The 17297-nt window shown below is 45.3% G+C and overlaps 3 protein-coding genes across 9 annotated transcripts; 2 read left to right on the forward strand and 1 right to left on the reverse strand.

Moving 5' to 3' along the window:
* The first annotated feature begins 3743 nt into the window (after nt 1-3743).
* LOC128304864 (hippocampus abundant transcript 1 protein) lies at nt 3744-12571 on the forward strand. 7 transcript variants are annotated; one of them, XR_008287429.1, is made up of 11 exons: nt 3744-5806; nt 6762-6857; nt 7154-7344; nt 7433-7574; nt 7666-7857; nt 7951-8159; nt 8265-8351; nt 8454-8551; nt 8629-9006; nt 9427-9831; nt 10398-12571. XR_008287429.1 is itself a non-coding variant. In XM_053042103.1 (10 exons), the coding sequence occupies exons 1-10, from the start codon at nt 4859-4861 to the stop codon at nt 10490-10492; spliced, it is 2436 nt and encodes an 811-aa protein (XP_052898063.1). In that variant the 5' UTR covers nt 3744-4858; the 3' UTR covers nt 10493-12571. The 7 variants fall into 7 exon arrangements, 3 of the variants coding, with proteins under 3 accessions (XP_052898063.1, XP_052898064.1, XP_052898065.1); XR_008287430.1 differs by having other exon boundaries at nt 9427-9724; XR_008287432.1 differs by having other exon boundaries at nt 8629-8994.
* Nucleotides 12572-13822: 1251 nt separating this feature from the next.
* On the reverse strand, nt 13823-14743 carry LOC128302961 (brachyurin-like). Its single transcript, XM_053039813.1, has one exon. The coding sequence runs from the start codon at nt 14741-14743 to the stop codon at nt 13823-13825; it is 921 nt and encodes a 306-aa protein (XP_052895773.1).
* Nucleotides 14744-16184: 1441 nt separating this feature from the next.
* Nucleotides 16185-17203, forward strand: LOC128302964 (brachyurin-like). The gene has a single exon (XM_053039815.1). The coding sequence runs from the start codon at nt 16286-16288 to the stop codon at nt 17201-17203; it is 918 nt and encodes a 305-aa protein (XP_052895775.1). The 5' UTR covers nt 16185-16285.
* The last annotated feature ends 94 nt before the right edge of the window (nt 17204-17297 follow it).

The raw sequence follows: 17297 nt of genomic DNA on the forward strand, positions 1-17297 counted from the left end.
TAGCCACGGCCCACGGTTGGCCTTCGGATGTTTTGATGTTCGCAGCAACAAAACGTAATCCAACCGTACTGTGTCGATTTCATTTTGATTTTAATGATACTTGGAACTGAATTTAAAGCACTCTTTCTCTCTGGAGCTTTATAACAGGAACCAGGCATTACTCGATGGGCAATTAAAGGTGCTTTCATTATTAAAATAGAAGTTGTTTCATTTAACGAAAAGTCGCAAAGAATATCTTTCCTTGTGGAAGATAGGAAACACTCACAGCAGCGCACCGTTCCCCACGGACCTGACATGAGCTTGGAAGCAAGCACCACCATCCTCGGTTCCTTTGTGACACGTCAACTGCTTGCCCGTGTGGTGTTGCTGCCGGCAATAAATCACAACTTCGCTGCTGTAAATAATCGATCCGAGCAGCGCGACATTTCGTGACAATCGCCGTCTTCGGCACGTTTGGTAGTAGCACGATGCGCGTCACGAATGCTGACCTGCCGCTGGTATGTGTAGCATTATTCGCCGTGTTAGAGTCCCTTTGGGGCTTTGATTGGTTTTCCAATAATCGAGTAAAAACGAGACCGAACTCTACCACTTCCATGGTGCGGTGAGTGTGTAAGCGACCAGTACGATGCAGCCCACTATGACCTGCGGCGGATTTTTGGTGGACCATCTCGTGCATCGTCGCTACTGCTGCACTTTGGTTGCATCGGGGTCGGGGTTTTGTGTGTGGTGTGGTGCATTACCGTGCCCTCAAGTCAATGCAGCACTCCGGTGCAAAGGTTCGAATTTTTTGAGCTAACCATTATGTGAACCGCTAGGAGGAAAAGGATTTGTTTCGCTTTTTCGCTTCTACGTCCGAAGCTCCATTTTCGGTCCAGAGCGCTTGACTACCGTTCGTGATTACACCTTTCCGTGACTGTGGTTTAACCCCGGCGGTCACGGGTGGGGTTTACACTGCAGTTGGGGGAAATCGCAGTTTAAGCGTACCAATTCCCGTCGGAAGTCGACTTTGGACGAGATTGTAGTAGTCCTGAAAAGAAAAATAATCTCCCGCTCAGTAGCTTCCGAAGGGTCGATCGTGGTTGCGGCTTCCGGTGTGTTGTGTACCAGTTGGATAAGTTGTCTGTAACATTGGGTAATGGCTATTTTCCGACGTAAGTGTATATTTGAAGACCACATCCAATGTTAGTTATTCATATTGCAGTATGTATTTACTGCTGGAATATATTGCTTGTCGTTGTAAAGGTTCTTTTGGAGATGAGTTGTCCGGTGTCTTTCTCATTGCATGTAGAACCCACCTGGAGATCTCGACTGTTATGTCTAATGCTAAGGATCTAAGAGTCTAGGTATGAAGATGTATGAAATTTTAAACGTCAAAAGTTTTAAATATGAAGGATGTATTTACTAATCAAATATACTACGTTTTACGTTGTAAAGGTACGTTTGGATTTGGGTTGTCCAGTGTCTTTCTCATTGCATGTAGAACCCACCTAGAGATCTTGACTGTTATGGCTAAAGCTGAGAGTGTAGGCTTAAGATGGATAAAGTTTTAAACGACATTAAATATACAGTATGTATTTACTTCTGGAATATACTACGTTTCGTTGTAAAGATACCTTTGGACTTCGGTTGTCCAGTGTTTTTCTCATTGCCTTTTGGAGAGCCCACTTTGGAGATCGCGATCGCGGAGATGTCTCAAACTAAAAACCTAAGAGACTAGGCTTAAGATGGATGCAGTTGTAAACGACTTTAAATATACAGTATGAATTTAAAGGGACTTTTGGAGCTGGGTTGTCCAGTGTCTCTCTCATTGCGTGTAGAAACTAGCTTGGAAATCTTGATTTGAATGTCTAAAGCTAAGGATCTAAGAGTCTAGGCTTAAGATGGATGAAGTTTTAAACTTTAAATATACAGTCATCTTGCTATAATCAGCTATTCTTTGCAGCTGAACCGTTTTGCAAGTTCGCTGTAACCATTGTGACGTTTGTAACAGATAACTTCTGGGATCTCCTCCTTTGAGCTCCGGACATTCTGGTTTTCCAGAAGGACTTTTTCTAGTAAACCGCAGAACTTATGTTTATTGTGATAAATAACGAAGTGCTTACTGGACTTTGGGTTAATTATTCTCAGTCATCCGGTTTTATTGCTAGTTTATACATTTATCAACAGCATTCAACGCATGTTAATCGGAGGCAGTTCTGGTTTTTTTTAACAAAACAGGCACCCAGTTCCAATTCGTTTGTTTTAGGTGTGCTGTATATCACCGTATTCAACGTGGGATTGCATACGAAAAGGCGTTTCAGTGCCAATGTTTTATTCATCCGGCGAACATAATGCTGTATCGTGCAGCAGCTAGTTGGAAGCTACCGGCATGTTTTGCATCTCATCATCCGCTGCTGCACTAGAAAATGCGTCACCCACTCGTGTGTGCACCTTCCGCCCTGCACCGGTGTCGCTTTGGTTTGGACTTTCATTATCTCGATGCTGGAAAAGTTAGATGACGGGGGCGCGCCGTGTACATGCTTTTGCCAGCTGTGTGGGGAGGGTATTATTTTTGTGTTCCTCCTTTTCATCCATTTCAAAGTTAATCACCCTCTGGGTTGGTAACGACGGTCAAGCTTAACAGGGCGTTAGGTAAGCGAAGCCTACGCGCGCTTGGTAGTTGTGTTATATTTTTTTTCACTGGTGCTCCTTTGATTGCTTTTTAAGCTAACGCTGCACGTTGGTGTTTTTCGCATACAAAGCAACATATGAAACCGAAGAGGTGTTTTCATTCCGTGGCCTCAGGAAGAAATTTCCATAGAAACGGATTTTTCTTCCGAAAGGTAAGATTTTCTTTTGCTGTGGGTGCCATATAAAGTATGAAAACACATTAACATTATCGACTGTAGGTGTTATGCGGCGGGTGCAGGTTAAAAATAGACGATATTCAATCATTTCGGTTCGTTGGGCAAACATCTGGGATGGTTTGCGTGCTTTCGTGTACAAAAAGATACCGTCGTTATTACCCTTTTTTCCGGATTAAATGAGCTGCTGCTGTATGAAACTAACCCATCCTCCAACGCCTCTATTTGTAGGTGAGCAATCAAAGCGTCTGAAGCAAGACAAGACCCACTTCCAACAGAAATATAAAACTGTGCGCGGTGTACCATTGTGACGAAGTATATATTGTTAAATTCAGTGCCTCTCAACCAATAATAGCAAGCAAGCAGCAAGGAATCCGTTCAATTCGCAACCACAACTCAACCACAAAACCGTGGCACTGGTGAATATAGTCTAGTTGTGACGATAGCAGTAAAATACGTACGTTTGCTGGTAGGAGGAAGACAAGTCCAGCCGGGAGGACGTCGCCGGATACACGGAACGCAATCTCAGCCAGCAGAACCAGCAAACAGAAACAGTACTTCCGTTCCGTTTCGAGAGCTTTAAAACACACACGGTGACGGTGTTGCGTTCGTTCTGAACCGATACCGAGTGGTGAATACCTGCGTAAACCGAATCATAACTCGCCCGAACCAGAAGGTGTGAAACCATACCTAACGGCCTACAGAGAGCAGAAGAATATATTTTTTTAATTGCGTACGTTGAGTGGCGCCTGTGAGGTGGTGAGACACAGCACAGCAGTGTGTGAAGCGTTCGGGATTCATCTGCAAAAGGAAAAAAGTTAAAGGAAAATTTGTGTTTAGTGCAGCAAAAAGGGGAGCAACGGCCCGTCGGGGTGCACTATTCTCCTGGTCATACCTCAACCATTAACTCAACTGTGACACCACTTGTCCGCGCGCGGAAAAGATAAAATAGTTATTTTTTCATCAACCATATTCGACCAGTTCCTACGCGACGGAAAAGAGACCTTTGCGCTTAATGAAGGATTAAAATTCCAATCAAAGCCAACCTGCACAAATCATTACCCGCAACAACAGCCACAATACCCCGGGCCAACAGTGAGAGAAGCAGTCGGGCGGATTGTCTCAGCATAACGACACAAAACATCGCTCAAAGTGGCAACACGTTTTTGCAAAAGTCGTCAATAGTAGGCCACCGTTGTACAGCGCTGGTTCGCAATAGTCGTCCGTCCGGGACGGTTGATTGGCGTCGGCGTCGGAAGTTAGATGCGTATCGTACCGAGCCGGGTAATGTGCCCGAGAGAAGATTCCACCATTCTCGCACCGTACCGTCGCCATCCGTGTGCCGCACCGAGTTGCCGCGCATGGTGTTAATTTTAGAATCGATTCCCGCGTCACAACCAAGAGGGACGAACTCATCCGCCAGCGGAAAGACACACACGGGGCGCTTGGCGGTAAATCGGGAGCGACCAATTCCGTACTTGGTTGTTAGCCACTGGCTGTGCTATTTCAGCAAGACACGTACGAAAATCACGCCGTTGGCAGATGGGCAAACCCGGTCGTATTCGCTACGTGTGGTGGTGCTAATGCAATAAGCGCGCTAGGGAAGCGTTCGCTGGGTGGAAAATTCACGCGTTGCTGTAAATTACAACCTTCTTCCTCCCAAAAAAAAAAAAAAAAACGGGGAACCATCTTCATTCTCTCTAGTCCACGATACAGCGAAGGCACGCATAATATCGAACCAAGATCTATCGAAGGACTCACACGCGCATTGCTGGTTAAATGTGCCCCGGTCGGTGTCGTTATTGTTATCACTGTTGTTGCTGTGGCAGCGGAAGCCAGAATCGAAGCAGTACCAGCAGCGGACGGATCGGTGGACGGGGTCCGCTCGGTTGGATGCAGCTTTGGCAGCGCAAAGTAGCAATCGCTGGCAGCAGGGAAAAGTTGGCCGATTAACCAGCAGTGGCACAGGGTCAATTCGTCGGCAGTGTGAACGGGGGAACGGTATAGTACAAGTGATGGAGCATTCGGCGAAGCTGTTGGCCGGTGGTGCGGATGACACCAGCCCGAAAGGGTCACCCGCCGCCGTACCCGGTGCGGCGTGTCATCCATGCCCGCCGCTGCGGCCAGCAGTCGGGAATGCAAGTGATGCGGTAGTCTGTGATAGAAGTAACGTGGTTACAATGGATGAAGCTGGCGAAACCTTACCACTGGCCGGCCGTTCGTTGGATGCAGAGCAGGGGGAGGATAACTGCACCGATACGGATGATCAGAATAGTAATTATCTAAGCATTAGCAATAGTCGCAGCAGCAGCTGCTTTGACCTACCTGGCGAGTGCTCACCGATGATGGGCACCGCGAGATTGCCGAAAGCGGACGAGAGCCGGCTAACGCTGGTAAACGAAAGGTACACCAAATCGGTGCCGTCCGCCGTACCGGCGCAATCCCCGGGACAGGTTGAGGGCGTTGGTGGAGGTGGTAAACTTTCCGGGTCAAAGCAACGGCTCGATTACGACGCGGAGGATGCGGAAGAGGAGGATGAGGACGAGGAGGAGGAGGAGGAGGACTCGTCAATGCTAACGCATTCGGCCGCAACGACCGCAACCGTTTCGTCCAACAAATCCCGTCTGCTTGTGGCCTCGGAACAGCAGCCCGGAAGCTCCAGCAGCCGAGGAGCGCCGGATGCTGGCGTTTGTTGTAACATAGTGGACAATCCGGTCAGCGAGACGGCCCCGGCGATGGATGTCGGCAGTACGGGTAATAACGCACAGGATGGTACGCGCACACCGGCAACGGGAACGGCTGCTAATGGTGTTGCCGGCGGCAGTGGAAATCCGCACAGCCGTGTCACAACGACACCCTCCAACTTAAGCAACTGCAGTGGCCTACCGACCGTCACCGTGGTGCAGCTGAAGCAGAGCAAAAATCTCATCTACTTCCTGCGATTGATCTTCAATCACTGTAAGGTTGGTAGTCCCGGTGCTTTGGCGAGCTATGTGTCACACTTGTTCATGGACCGGCAAACGCTATGCTTTCTTCCGTCACAATTGCGTGTTATTGTTTTGCGTGCGTTTTATTTGCCGCTATCATTGGTCCGTGCGCAACGGACCGCTCGCGCCCTGTCAGCAGCATGTTTATTATTTGTTGGGTTCTCTATCGAACGGCTTCCGGGAAAGCTATTGCATCCCGTTTCGGATTTCCGTTGCAGAAAACCAGAATTCGGATGGGGGATTTGAAATTTGCGGTTTGCGGATTGCATGTAGACATGACTGTGAACATGGTCAGGGAGTTTGGACGATGCAAGTTGAAATTGATGTATGCGAATGGTTTTCTGTACATCATAGTTCGATGCGTCCATACCGATCAGTGATTGGTTTCGTGTTTTGTTTACACCATAAATTTATATAATCTGTAATGTTTCATTTTAAAATAATTTGGAATTAAATCTTGATTTTTCGTTGAGCAAAATTAAAACTACACCAGGAAACTTTTTTGAAAAATAATTTTCTTGAGTATACTGCGATTTGTGCTCTATTTTCTTCTTCAAAGCTATTTGGTTGATAAATTCTCTTCACAAAGTCCAACTAAGATCAAATAATATTGTGTTAAAATTAATTAAAGTAAATTTAAATAGAGATTTAGCAATTAAATTATTTTTTCCTTTAGCTTGTACTCATCCATGACAAACTGTGTACAATTTCCGGTTGTTTACATGAAATAGAATCGCTCACCATTGTATCATTGATCGAATTATTGCGCTTCGCCAACGCAGAAAAAAGTGCTGCTGCCTTCGTCATCATCGTGGCTGAATGTTAAATTCCTATTCTTTCACACTATTGTCCACCATTTTGTCAACATGCTTAGTATCGAAGGCTTATTGTTCTATTCTCACTCTTTTACCATCTTTCTTTTTTTTTGCAGAGCTCCGGTATAGGAGAACCGAGCGTTTATCATGCCTTAGTAGTCATATTTTTGGAATTTTTCGCCTGGGGACTTTTAACGATGCCTGTCATAAATGTAAGTATATATTGTGCTGCTGACGAAAACTTGCAAGTGACGTTACAACCACCCATTGTATAGTGCCATGCCATAAAGGTAAAAACGTTAGGACAATACGGTAATTTGTGGTAACAGGCAATGGGGGGGGGTCTAAATTGTATTAGGTATAACGTAACTATTTCCTTAAAATAGCTACCTTACATAACGAATTACCATATGCGCGCAGGAGCTTATACGTCCGCCACCTCTGGCTGATGCAACAGCGGTGGTTCCATCATTAATTTTTCCTTGTTTAATCTTTCTTTTTGTCACAGGTCCTCAATCAAACCTTCCCAGATCACACCTTCCTAATGAACGGGTTGGTAATGGGCATAAAGGGCATACTATCATTCCTCAGCGCTCCACTGATTGGTGCCCTTTCGGACGTTTGGGGCCGGAAGTTCTTTCTGCTAATTACGGTGTTCTTCACCTGCGCTCCGATCCCACTAATGTCGATCAACTCGTGGTAAGTGTAGTTAGGCGGTCTGCAGGGACAAACGGAGCTCACGAGAGAGATTGTTAATCTTCACCGACCGTTTCGTTTGCTTTGCCAGGTGGTTCTTCGCAATGATCTCAATCAGCGGTGTGTTCGCGGTAACGTTTTCCGTTGTGTTTGCTTATGTAGCAGACGTGACGACGGTGGAGGATCGGTCACGAGCGTATGGTCTGGTGTCAGCCACCTTCGCCGCTAGTTTGGTAAGTATCAGTTAGTGAAGGTGTTAAACATGCTATGGTGTAATATATAATTGCCTTACTCACTTCTTTGCTATAATTCTGTTCCCGGCAGGTTATTTCACCCGCACTCGGAGCTTACCTGAACGACAAATACTCGGAACCGCTAATTGTGGCCCTGGCCACTGCAATCGCTGTGCTGGATGTGTTCTTCATTCTGGTGGCGGTGCCGGAAAGTTTACCGGAAAAAGTACGACCCAGCTCCTGGGGAGCCCCGATCAGCTGGGAACAGGCAGATCCGTTTGCAGTTAGTATCAACATATCGATGCATAGTTGGGAAAATTCGCTTAACATCATTATCTCTCTAATTTGTTTTTTTTTTGCGCGCGCACTCTTTTAGGCGCTCCGTAAAGTTGGTCTGGATCAAACGATTCTGATGCAGTGTGTTACGGTGCTGCTCTCTTATCTGCCAGAAGCGGGACAATATTCGTGCATTTTCGTCTACCTGAAACTGAAAATGCATTTCAGCTCGATCGATGTATCGATCTTTATTGCTGTCGTCGGTATACTAAGTATACTGACGCAGGTCATCCTAGGTGATCTAATGAAGTAAGTTGTGGGACGAAAATAACTTTGCGGAGTGGCAAAGAACATAAAAAAGAAAACATATACAAACATAATTAACGTGTGTTTTGTTTTTTACTATTTCCACAGGGCACTTGGTGCAAAGCGTACAATAATAATAGGATTACTGTTCGAAATGTTACAACTGCTTTGGTATGGTTTTGGCAGTCAAACATGGTAAGAACTCTGTTCTGGCAATAGAAGCACCGTTGAAGAGAATAAGAAACTTGCAATAATTAATTCCTTGCTTTATTTACTGCGCATTTTCGTACATACCAGGATGATGTGGGCAGCAGGTATCCTTGCTTCATTAGCGTCAATTACGTATCCGGCGATCAGTGCATTTGTGTCGATACATTCCAACCCGGACCAACAAGGTAATCATGCATAAGTTAGAAAGAACTATTTCAGAACAGTACTAACGAATGTCTTGAATGTTGCCTTTCTGTTCCAGGGGTGGTCCAGGGTATGGTGACAGGAATGCGCGGTTTGTGCAACGGTCTAGGGCCAGCGATGTTCGGCGTCATCTTCTACGTATTTCACGTCGACCTGAACGACGAGCATAACGTTGCGAGCCATAGTCTTAACGGTGCCGCGATTGGAGCAGTGGCGGGCGGTGGAGTTTTTGACGGATCCGATGCAAAGTTTGTGCGTAACGAGACGCTACTCGGGGGCTCGGTGCACCATCGCATTGAGGACGAGTACTCACAGCTTATGCCGGGCCCTCCGTTCGTGTTCGGGGCGCTAATGGTGATATGTGCCATCGCCGTGGCCGCGTTCATTCCGGAGACGCCCAGCGATACCATCCGGCGGCCATCGGGTGAGAAGAAAAGTAGTTATTTCAGATTCCTTTACCTTTGTTTTCCTGTTTCTGTTTAATGTGGTTTGGACGCACTAACAGCGATAACATCGACATATTAACAAACGGATTGGTTACTGTACTCTTAGTTGCCTTTCATGAAGGTTGCATATTGGAGTTTGTATTCGTTCGACTAATCTTCTAACCTGTTTATGGTGCTGTGTAAGGTTCGGATAATAAGTTACACTTTTTACAAGAATCGATAGAAACAGTTTAACAATATCGTACAAATTTGTGGACAGTACCGTTCACTGTGATGTCACGTACTAAAGTTTGGGTTTTTGCAACTCAATTTGTTCCTTTCAATGAAGCAACTTGTCTCCAGTTGCTGCTGTTTTTCAGTATTCCCACTATTTCCGTTATTTTTGCTTCTTTCTTTCTACCATTTTTCAGAAAGCGGCTATAGGAGCCAAGACAGATTGACCGTTCTTATTGGAGACTGATTTGCACGGTGATAAGTGTGACAAACTGCGAGCGATACAACAATTCAATCGCCCAACGAAAGTGACCGTCAGAAGAGATGGGCAGAAAAGTGCGAGAATAGACTTTTTCACATACCTCACCCAACCATTAACACAACCATTGCACTCTTTGCTGCGTTTGTGTGCCGCACTTAGCTCACTGGATAGTTTGGATAGTTTGAAGATGGAAAATGTTTCCACCTGATTTGCTACCGAACCTTGTGGAATGTGTGCGTTCGTTATGAATTCATTTTACTTTCTCGTTTTAATACCCAATTAACACACTTTCGTCGAGGGAATGCTTATCGAGGGCATGCCATGGCAGTTTGTTACGAAAGTAATTATATTTTCCCCTCCGTCTTACTGTAATTTAATTCTACGCCTTCTTCTTCTTTTCTTCTTCTTCTTATTCTATATTGTAATTTATAAAGCGATAGGGGTACTAAAACCACGATAGTAGTGATTCCACCCTATCTGCCGTATTAGCTTCCCACTATTTTTGGTTTCTTTAAAACATAGAATAGATACAGCAATTGACACATGAAAGCGATTATACAGTCTTTTATAAATTAAAAGTTCTTATCATATCATTTAGTTGAAAGCTTTGTGTGTTAGTATATTTTTCCTACCTTTGAACTGACGAATCGTACAACTTGCAAAAGTAGATAATGCGTTACTATCTAAAATTGCCACTGTAAAGCGATAGATAAGCCTCCGAATCTGTACGCTTGTGCTCTAAAATGCTAAACAACACTTTGACACTTTTCGCGAATTTCTTTCCTATTGTAGTGCCTTAGACAATATACAACATCTTCCCTGTACAAACATTATATATTACCCACTTCAGTAAGAGTGTTCAAAACAATACTAATCTTCCCATTGCTTTTCTTTATGTTTTCTCAGGGCTGTCGTTAGATGTCGATTATGAATACGAGCGTGGGCGTAAGGTAGCGGGCCCACTGTCACCACTGATGCACCAGGACTCTGCTCAGCTATAGTTGTGTTAAAAGAAACTTAGCACCCGCTGCACGTTGGTGTGGTGTTATGCGCTCGATATAATCCTAATCGTCGTCATCATTAGTTTGTACAATCTAGTGTAAGCAGCAGCAGAAACACCTTTGGTAACACTGAGTAGGCGAGAGTGGAAGTAGCGTACAGAGGAAACATGTAAATCAAGGTCAAGGCAGGGAAGCGCTTTTGGTAATGTGGAGTGGTATGTTGTTGGGGTAGAAATGTGCGCTGTATAAAAATGTATTCTGTTCTTTTTGTTTTAGACTACGAAAGTTCATGGTGTCTTATTATGGTTGTTACATAGAGCAGCATTGTGAATTATTGTCACTAAAAAACCATGTCCTTTTTCCTTCCGAAGGTAGGCAAGGTTTCTCTTTTCATGATTTGTTTTATACCTATTGTTTGTTGAAAAGAAACCATTTGTTCATGTGTACGGTTCGTTTTTGTTTATTTTAAGCTGCGTGTGTGCATTGTGGTAATCGACCAAAAGCGTACTTTAAAAAAATCTGGTTTGTTATGATGAAAAGCTTTAAACAAAACAACAAAAAAGCCCAAACTGCTTGCGGTTCGGAACTTTTGAGATGTATAACTACCGCTTTGGCAGTTGCTGGCACAACGAACGTACATAGAACCGTAACGCTTTTTTAAATTTTGCCAAGTTTGTCCAAATGTTTTCCTTAGTCTAGTCAAATGACGGACACACATTTAACGGAAAGATGTAAAAACACAGCTCATGCTGGTACTAACGGGTTAGGTTTTCCTACGCTACACTAACTGACTGTGCGCTGTTTGCTAGTGGGAAACATTTCAGTGTTGAACAGTAAGGGAATGTTGAATTGGCAGCAGGAGAATGACGTGTATAAATTAGGACTGAATGTGGAAAGGGAAAACAATGTGCGAGGAAGAGTATTTTTGGCCGTGGTTTGCTTAGTCTACGACAAGGAAACCGAGTGATAGTAGGATAAGATTAACGATTAGCAGGAAAGGGTAAAAGAAGCGTGATGCGGAAATGAGCCAGAAACAGCTGGGGTGGATCATGTGGATAGCAACAAATCAGATCGTTACAGTGTCACCCATCTACCCGTAATACCGAAAAACAAAGGCACTACCATTAGGTTTTTAGCTACTGGAGCGTATGGTTACTGTGTAAATTATGTTAAAATAGGATGTTTCAAGAATTTAACGACATCGTTTGACTATGATTCGATTTAAATGCTACGCCTAGAAATGGGGTCGAGAAGAAGATGGTTTAAAATTCGTTGACACCGGGAACAGTTGAAGCAAGGCACGAGCCACCCAATTCTTTTGCGATCGGTAGAGTATGCTTCACGATGTTACCCTCTTGCAGATAAGTATTGTCAAGAGCATGATTATGTACGAGCAGTATAACACAGGTGTAAAGAGATTTCGGCGTTTTTAATACACTGCAAATAGGTATCAACAGGAGTTACTCTTGAGTATCAGTGCGTACCACAAGCTCATGATCAGGTTGGATTTATGTACAATTTCATTAGGCACTACGTGTTGGGAAAATTGTTTACGATCGATTCGTTTCCTGCAACACAGATAAGGATAATGCCATACGTATCTACAATTGACATACCAGCACGAAATCTTTAGTGTAACATAACAAACAAAAAGAAACATGTACATGCCAGAAGTTAAAGCAAAAACCAAGTTACATAGCAGTACCAGAATTAAACCGCGAAGGTAAATAACAATAGCGATAGCCATGTAAATGCCACTCGTCGCTGTAGGGCCGAACATCATATGCAGCGGCGATCATCTTATGGCCGGGCACTTGTTTTCGACACAGTTGTGTAACAAATCTAGTGTCTGATCTAAGATGATCGTGATCTGCATCTACCAGGGCGAGACACACTGTTAGTCCAAAGATTATAAATTAACTTGAACTACTAGTGCTAGAGAGTTAGTATTACGCAAAAAGCATCAAAAGTTGCGACGAGCGTTTTAAGATACAAATGTCGCGCGAAAACAACTGTTGCGCATGGGACAAATGTCATCAAAGCGTACAGATAAAACAGAAACAAACAAAAAAAAAACAATAACATACAAAACCCAACATAAGTAATGGAATCTAATATATAAAGAATGGGACAGTAGGGAAAATTAGTTCCATTGTTTTGGTCCCTGCAATTTCTCTGCATGCAACGAAACGGGCCGAACACAAAGATGGTGGCGTTTTTGTTGCAAAAGGAACGCGCGGTGTATGCTGCTAGCCCCAGCTGCCGTAACCAAGCCCAAACACTTTGCGATATCACACCTTAGGAGCGTTTTTTGTAGTGCCCAGGAAGTGGGGAACGAATTTTGCGAGGCAGAGACAAATGCAAAACATCAATCAAAAGCAAAGCGAATATAAGCCGTTGTTAAACCGTTTTTATCTTAACTCGCCTTTACGTTGTCTATCGGCTAGCAATGCTACGTCACCTCTGCGAGCTAGCAGCAGCCTTTTTGGTGACGAACATAAATAGCGACATTCTTTCTTACACATCCCGGCACAGGCCGAATCAACAACACCAATGTACTGAAGTGTTGCTAGCGTGTCCTTTTGTTTCTCCAACATTTGTGAACCGTTTGTGGTTGTGTTCGTTCTGTAAAGCTAACGCGGGAAGTCACTCAAGGTGGTGAACGTACCGGAGAGGCATAGAAAATTTGAAATTTAAACCCATACGGCATATAATAACGACGAACAGCGAAATCAAAGCGTTACATACATCCTTTTTTCTTTCAATATTTTTCTCTTCTCATTCTTTCTCTCTCTCTCTTTCTCTCTTACCTCAGCACTTTAAGCTTTTAGAAAGCGTAAAAAGCCGAGAATGAAAAAGAGACGGAAAGAGATAGAGAGAGAGAAAGATATTTGAGAGTAATCGTAGAAGAGCCCAGTTAAGTGAATTTGTAAATCGTAAGACAACAAAACAAAAGTGAAGAAAGCTCAGAATAAGAAGTGAGAGCAAAACCGTACACAAAAAAGAAAATGGTGTAAAACAAGAGTAAGGTGATAGTAGAAGAGGGCTGATAGTGGTGTTGAGTGAATGTGTATAGAGGGAAAGAATGGCTGCAACGTTGTGTGCTAGGTTAAACCAATAACCGTGAATCGTTGAACGCGCGTGGAGGTTAGAGAAGAATGGAGGTAGGCAAACGAATGGAAAGAAGAAGAGAAATAAATATTGCTAAAATAATTTGAACAAACCTGAACATCACTTTCATCGTGAAAGAAGAACACACGTTTTAGAGAAAGCATATGTTGTTAACGGCACATTTTTTTGTTCATCTATATTTTAATTGATACGCGAAAATTACGGCAGCAGCTCAACGTCAGAGTTTTGCTCGATCCAGGACAGGAAGGAAGTGGTACGGGCAAAGACGGACGGCCAGTTAAGTTCGCATCCGAGAGCAAGACCGAACGAGACGACACCGAGCTGAACGGTGGTTCCGTCACGCACGATGGTCAGCGGGCCACCAGAATCACCCTGGCAGGCACCACGGCCGGAATCGCCAGACAGACAGATGTTCTCGGGCTGAACCACACCGGGGAAGCGCACCGAGCAGGCAAGGTTCGTCTGGATCGGGTTGTTGACGTAGCGCAGCACATCCGAAGCCTGCGGGATCGAGTCGGCGAAGCGGCCGAATCCGGACACGGTACCGATCAGACCGGCAAAATCGTTGCCCACATCACTCAGACGCGGCAGCGTGACGGGCTGGATACGCGCGGTGTAGGTGACCGGCGAGACAACGCGCACGGTCGCAATGTCGTAACGGATCAGGGCCGGGTTCCAGTTCGGGTGAAGGCGAATTCCGCTCTGCTCGAACGCAATGCGCACCTGGCTCGGTTCGTTCGCGTTGGTGCGGTCCTCAGCACCATAGATCACGAGACCACTGGTAGCGACATCCACGCAGTGGGCCGCGGTTAGAACGTAGTTGGCGGTCAGCACGGAACCACCGCACAGACCGGTACCATCGGCGAAGTTACTCAGCAGCGCAACCTGGTACGGGAACTGGCCGGGCTGGGCAATGTAACCGTTGACGATGCGGGAATTCGCGCGGGCACTGGAGGGCATGCTGCGCACCTCCGACAGGTACTGCTTCAGAATATCCTTCGGCAGACGGCGCAGGTACTGGGGCATGCGGGACATCGGGCGAACCTTTGACCAGTCGATATCGTCGGTGGCCACGACGGCACACACGAGCGCAAACAGCGCCAACAGGGAGAACTTCATCTTTAATCACACACACGCACGCACGAAACGTTCGAACCGTACCTTCGGTAGCTAGTGTGCCGTTGGTTTTCGGAGGGTTGTATTTATAGCTACCGTGGAAAGCTATCGTATCGGGGGCTACTGGACCGTAATAAACGGTTATCTCAAAGTTCCTGCATCCTCGGACCCATATACGCACGGATCTGGGTGATTCGCGTTACCCCAAGATAAGATCGTCTAGTGATCCTATGGCACGCGGTTACCTTAACGTTAAAAACCTACTGAACAGGTAGAAGAACGTCACTTTAGCGCCGAAAAACCGTTCAAATCCTTCGAATGAGAAACTACATATCTCGGCAACATTATTGGGGTAGCTTAAGAACCGGCACGATAATGCATAATCTCGTTCGATAAGCTTTACTACAAGATGATATTCGGTACATTTTGACGCAAATATCGAAGGCAATTTGCTGGTTATTCCCGCAGATAAGAGTATGCTATCCGAGCGCATTAAAAAACTTCTCGAACTTTTTTATTTCCGTTGAGGCAATTGTTGGCTTAAAAGATCATATGATAATAAGAATTTATTTCTTCTTTTGATCCGTATATAAATTGTGTTTCTGCAACGTTTGTATTAAATGCAAACAATTCCATTTTGACATAAAAATCTTGTAACGGTTGCTGCGTGTTTGTTTAAATTTAATTTTTATGTATGCTTCCGATTCTCGCCACCAGGGGCGCTGCAAGCTGAAACACCATTCGAGCAAATGGCAGTCGATGAAAAACGTTTCAAAATGGCGGTTAGCTTTAGATGAATTTTGCTTTTATTTATTGCTTTAAGTTTATAACAACAATTATGCTTTATGATAGAAACAGTACAGAAAATTAATTGTTCGAATAATTTTATTATGTTTTCCACATAAAAATTGCATCACTCATTGGTGGAACGCAGTAGCTATAAAGTAATAGAGTTTCTCAAAACAAATATGAGGCGCATATGGGTACGATCCCGTACTGACCGTCGGTCATATCTAGGTTACCAGTGTGTCGCAATCGCACCGCTTTGCGTATGCGCTTGCCGACCTTGATACCTTGCCTTTTATCAATGCGTACTGCGTTAACGGGCTACCAAAACATTCTATAGCCATATCGGGATCAACGACACATGTACGAATCGATGAAGGAAAAAATAAAATCTGCTGGGTGTACCCAAACTGTCGAAGGATTTAATTTTTCCCATCGAGCGACCATTGATAAATCGATGCATGCAGTCCCAAATTCGGTCCTATCACAGGCGATGACGTTGGCTTATCGGCAGACTGATATCAAATCGTGATGTCGGCACCGTGGGATACCCCGTCACACAAAATTCACCTTACGGTCGATTAGAAAACGATAAAGCTGTACGTTACGCTTAGAAGTAATCTGTTTTGTGGTTACGGTTACTTTTGGAAGTTCTTTATCGGGTTCGATAGAAATTTATTGCGTGCGCTATATAAGAGCTCCCAACCCCTTATCGAGGCATCTCAGTTGCGTTCGAGTGTGACGGGAAGTGGGTAGACCATGAACCGGATTGTGCTACTGTTGGTGACCGTTTTGACGGTGATGGTATATGGGGCAAGCCTCCCAACGATCGACTGGAGTCGAGTAAAGCGTGTGGAGCAGCTAGACCACTATTGGGCCCGTTTGCCACCGGAGCTGCAGGTGTATCGGAACGCTTCCCGGCCGGATGCCCGTATCTCGAACGGACTGGAGGCACGGCCGGGACAGTTCCCCTACCAAGCGATAGTGCTGGCCGAGTTCGGCGTACTAACGACCATGTGCGGTGGTTCCGTGTTGACGCAAAACTTCATCCTCACATCCGCCCACTGCGTGATGTTCGATCAAGTAAATAAGGCCGGTGGTGGTACCGTGATCGCGGGTGCCCTCAACCGGCTGGAGGTGGAACCTTCGCAGCAGCAAATACGCTTCAGCAACATCGGTATCACCGTGCATCCGCTGTATGCCGTCAGCAACTATCGCTTCGACGTGGCCGTTGTACGGTTGAACACAGCACTCCGGTTTACGACCTACGTCCAACCGGTGCGGCTTCCCGGCCTGTTGGATCAACGCCAGTTCGATGGACAGATCGGTACGATCAGTGGATTCGGGCGCACGAGCGATACAAACTCCGCGTTTGCTACCACGCTGCAGTACACGGTCAACACGATCATGAGCAACGGTGCGTGCATTGATCGGTGGGGAACGATGCTGGTGGAACCGCAAAATGTGTGCCTTGCCGGGGATGGTGGCCGATCGGCCTGTACCGGTGACTCGGGCGGCCCGCTCACGATTCAGGAGCAGTCCGGCTTGACGCTTCAGGTCGGTGTAACGTCGTTTGGATCGGCCGATGGGTGTACGCGCGGTATGCCGACAGTTTATGCGCGGATCACCTTCTTCTTGGATTGGATCAGAGCCAACTCGGATTACGTTGACAGTTGAGTGATGAAGGGGGTTGATGGTGTGGATAACGTTATGAAGTTGTGTTTCTTTTTTTAGGGAGTTCCGAAAGAATAGCAGAAGTAGTAGACGTTAT

The sequence above is a fragment of the Anopheles moucheti genome, chromosome 3, assembly GCF_943734755.1.
Source record: "Anopheles moucheti chromosome 3, idAnoMoucSN_F20_07, whole genome shotgun sequence".
Taxonomy (NCBI): Eukaryota; Metazoa; Arthropoda; class Insecta; order Diptera; family Culicidae; genus Anopheles; species Anopheles moucheti.

Excerpts from the sequence above, each read along its gene's own strand:
- LOC128304864 (XM_053042103.1), top strand. The coding sequence starts at position 4,859 with ATGGAGCATTCGGCGAAGCTGTTGGCCGGTGGTGCGGATGACACCAGC. Across the intron at positions 6,858-7,153 it reads TAACGATGCCTGTCATAAAT|GTCCTCAATCAAACCTTCCC; the intron begins GTAAGTATATAT and ends TTTTTGTCACAG. Across the intron at positions 8,160-8,264 it reads ATCCTAGGTGATCTAATGAA|GGCACTTGGTGCAAAGCGTA; the intron begins GTAAGTTGTGGG and ends CTATTTCCACAG.
- LOC128302961 (XM_053039813.1), bottom strand. The coding sequence starts at position 14,743 with ATGAAGTTCTCCCTGTTGGCGCTGTTTGCGCTCGTGTGTGCCGTCGTG.
- LOC128302964 (XM_053039815.1), top strand. The coding sequence starts at position 16,286 with ATGAACCGGATTGTGCTACTGTTGGTGACCGTTTTGACGGTGATGGTA.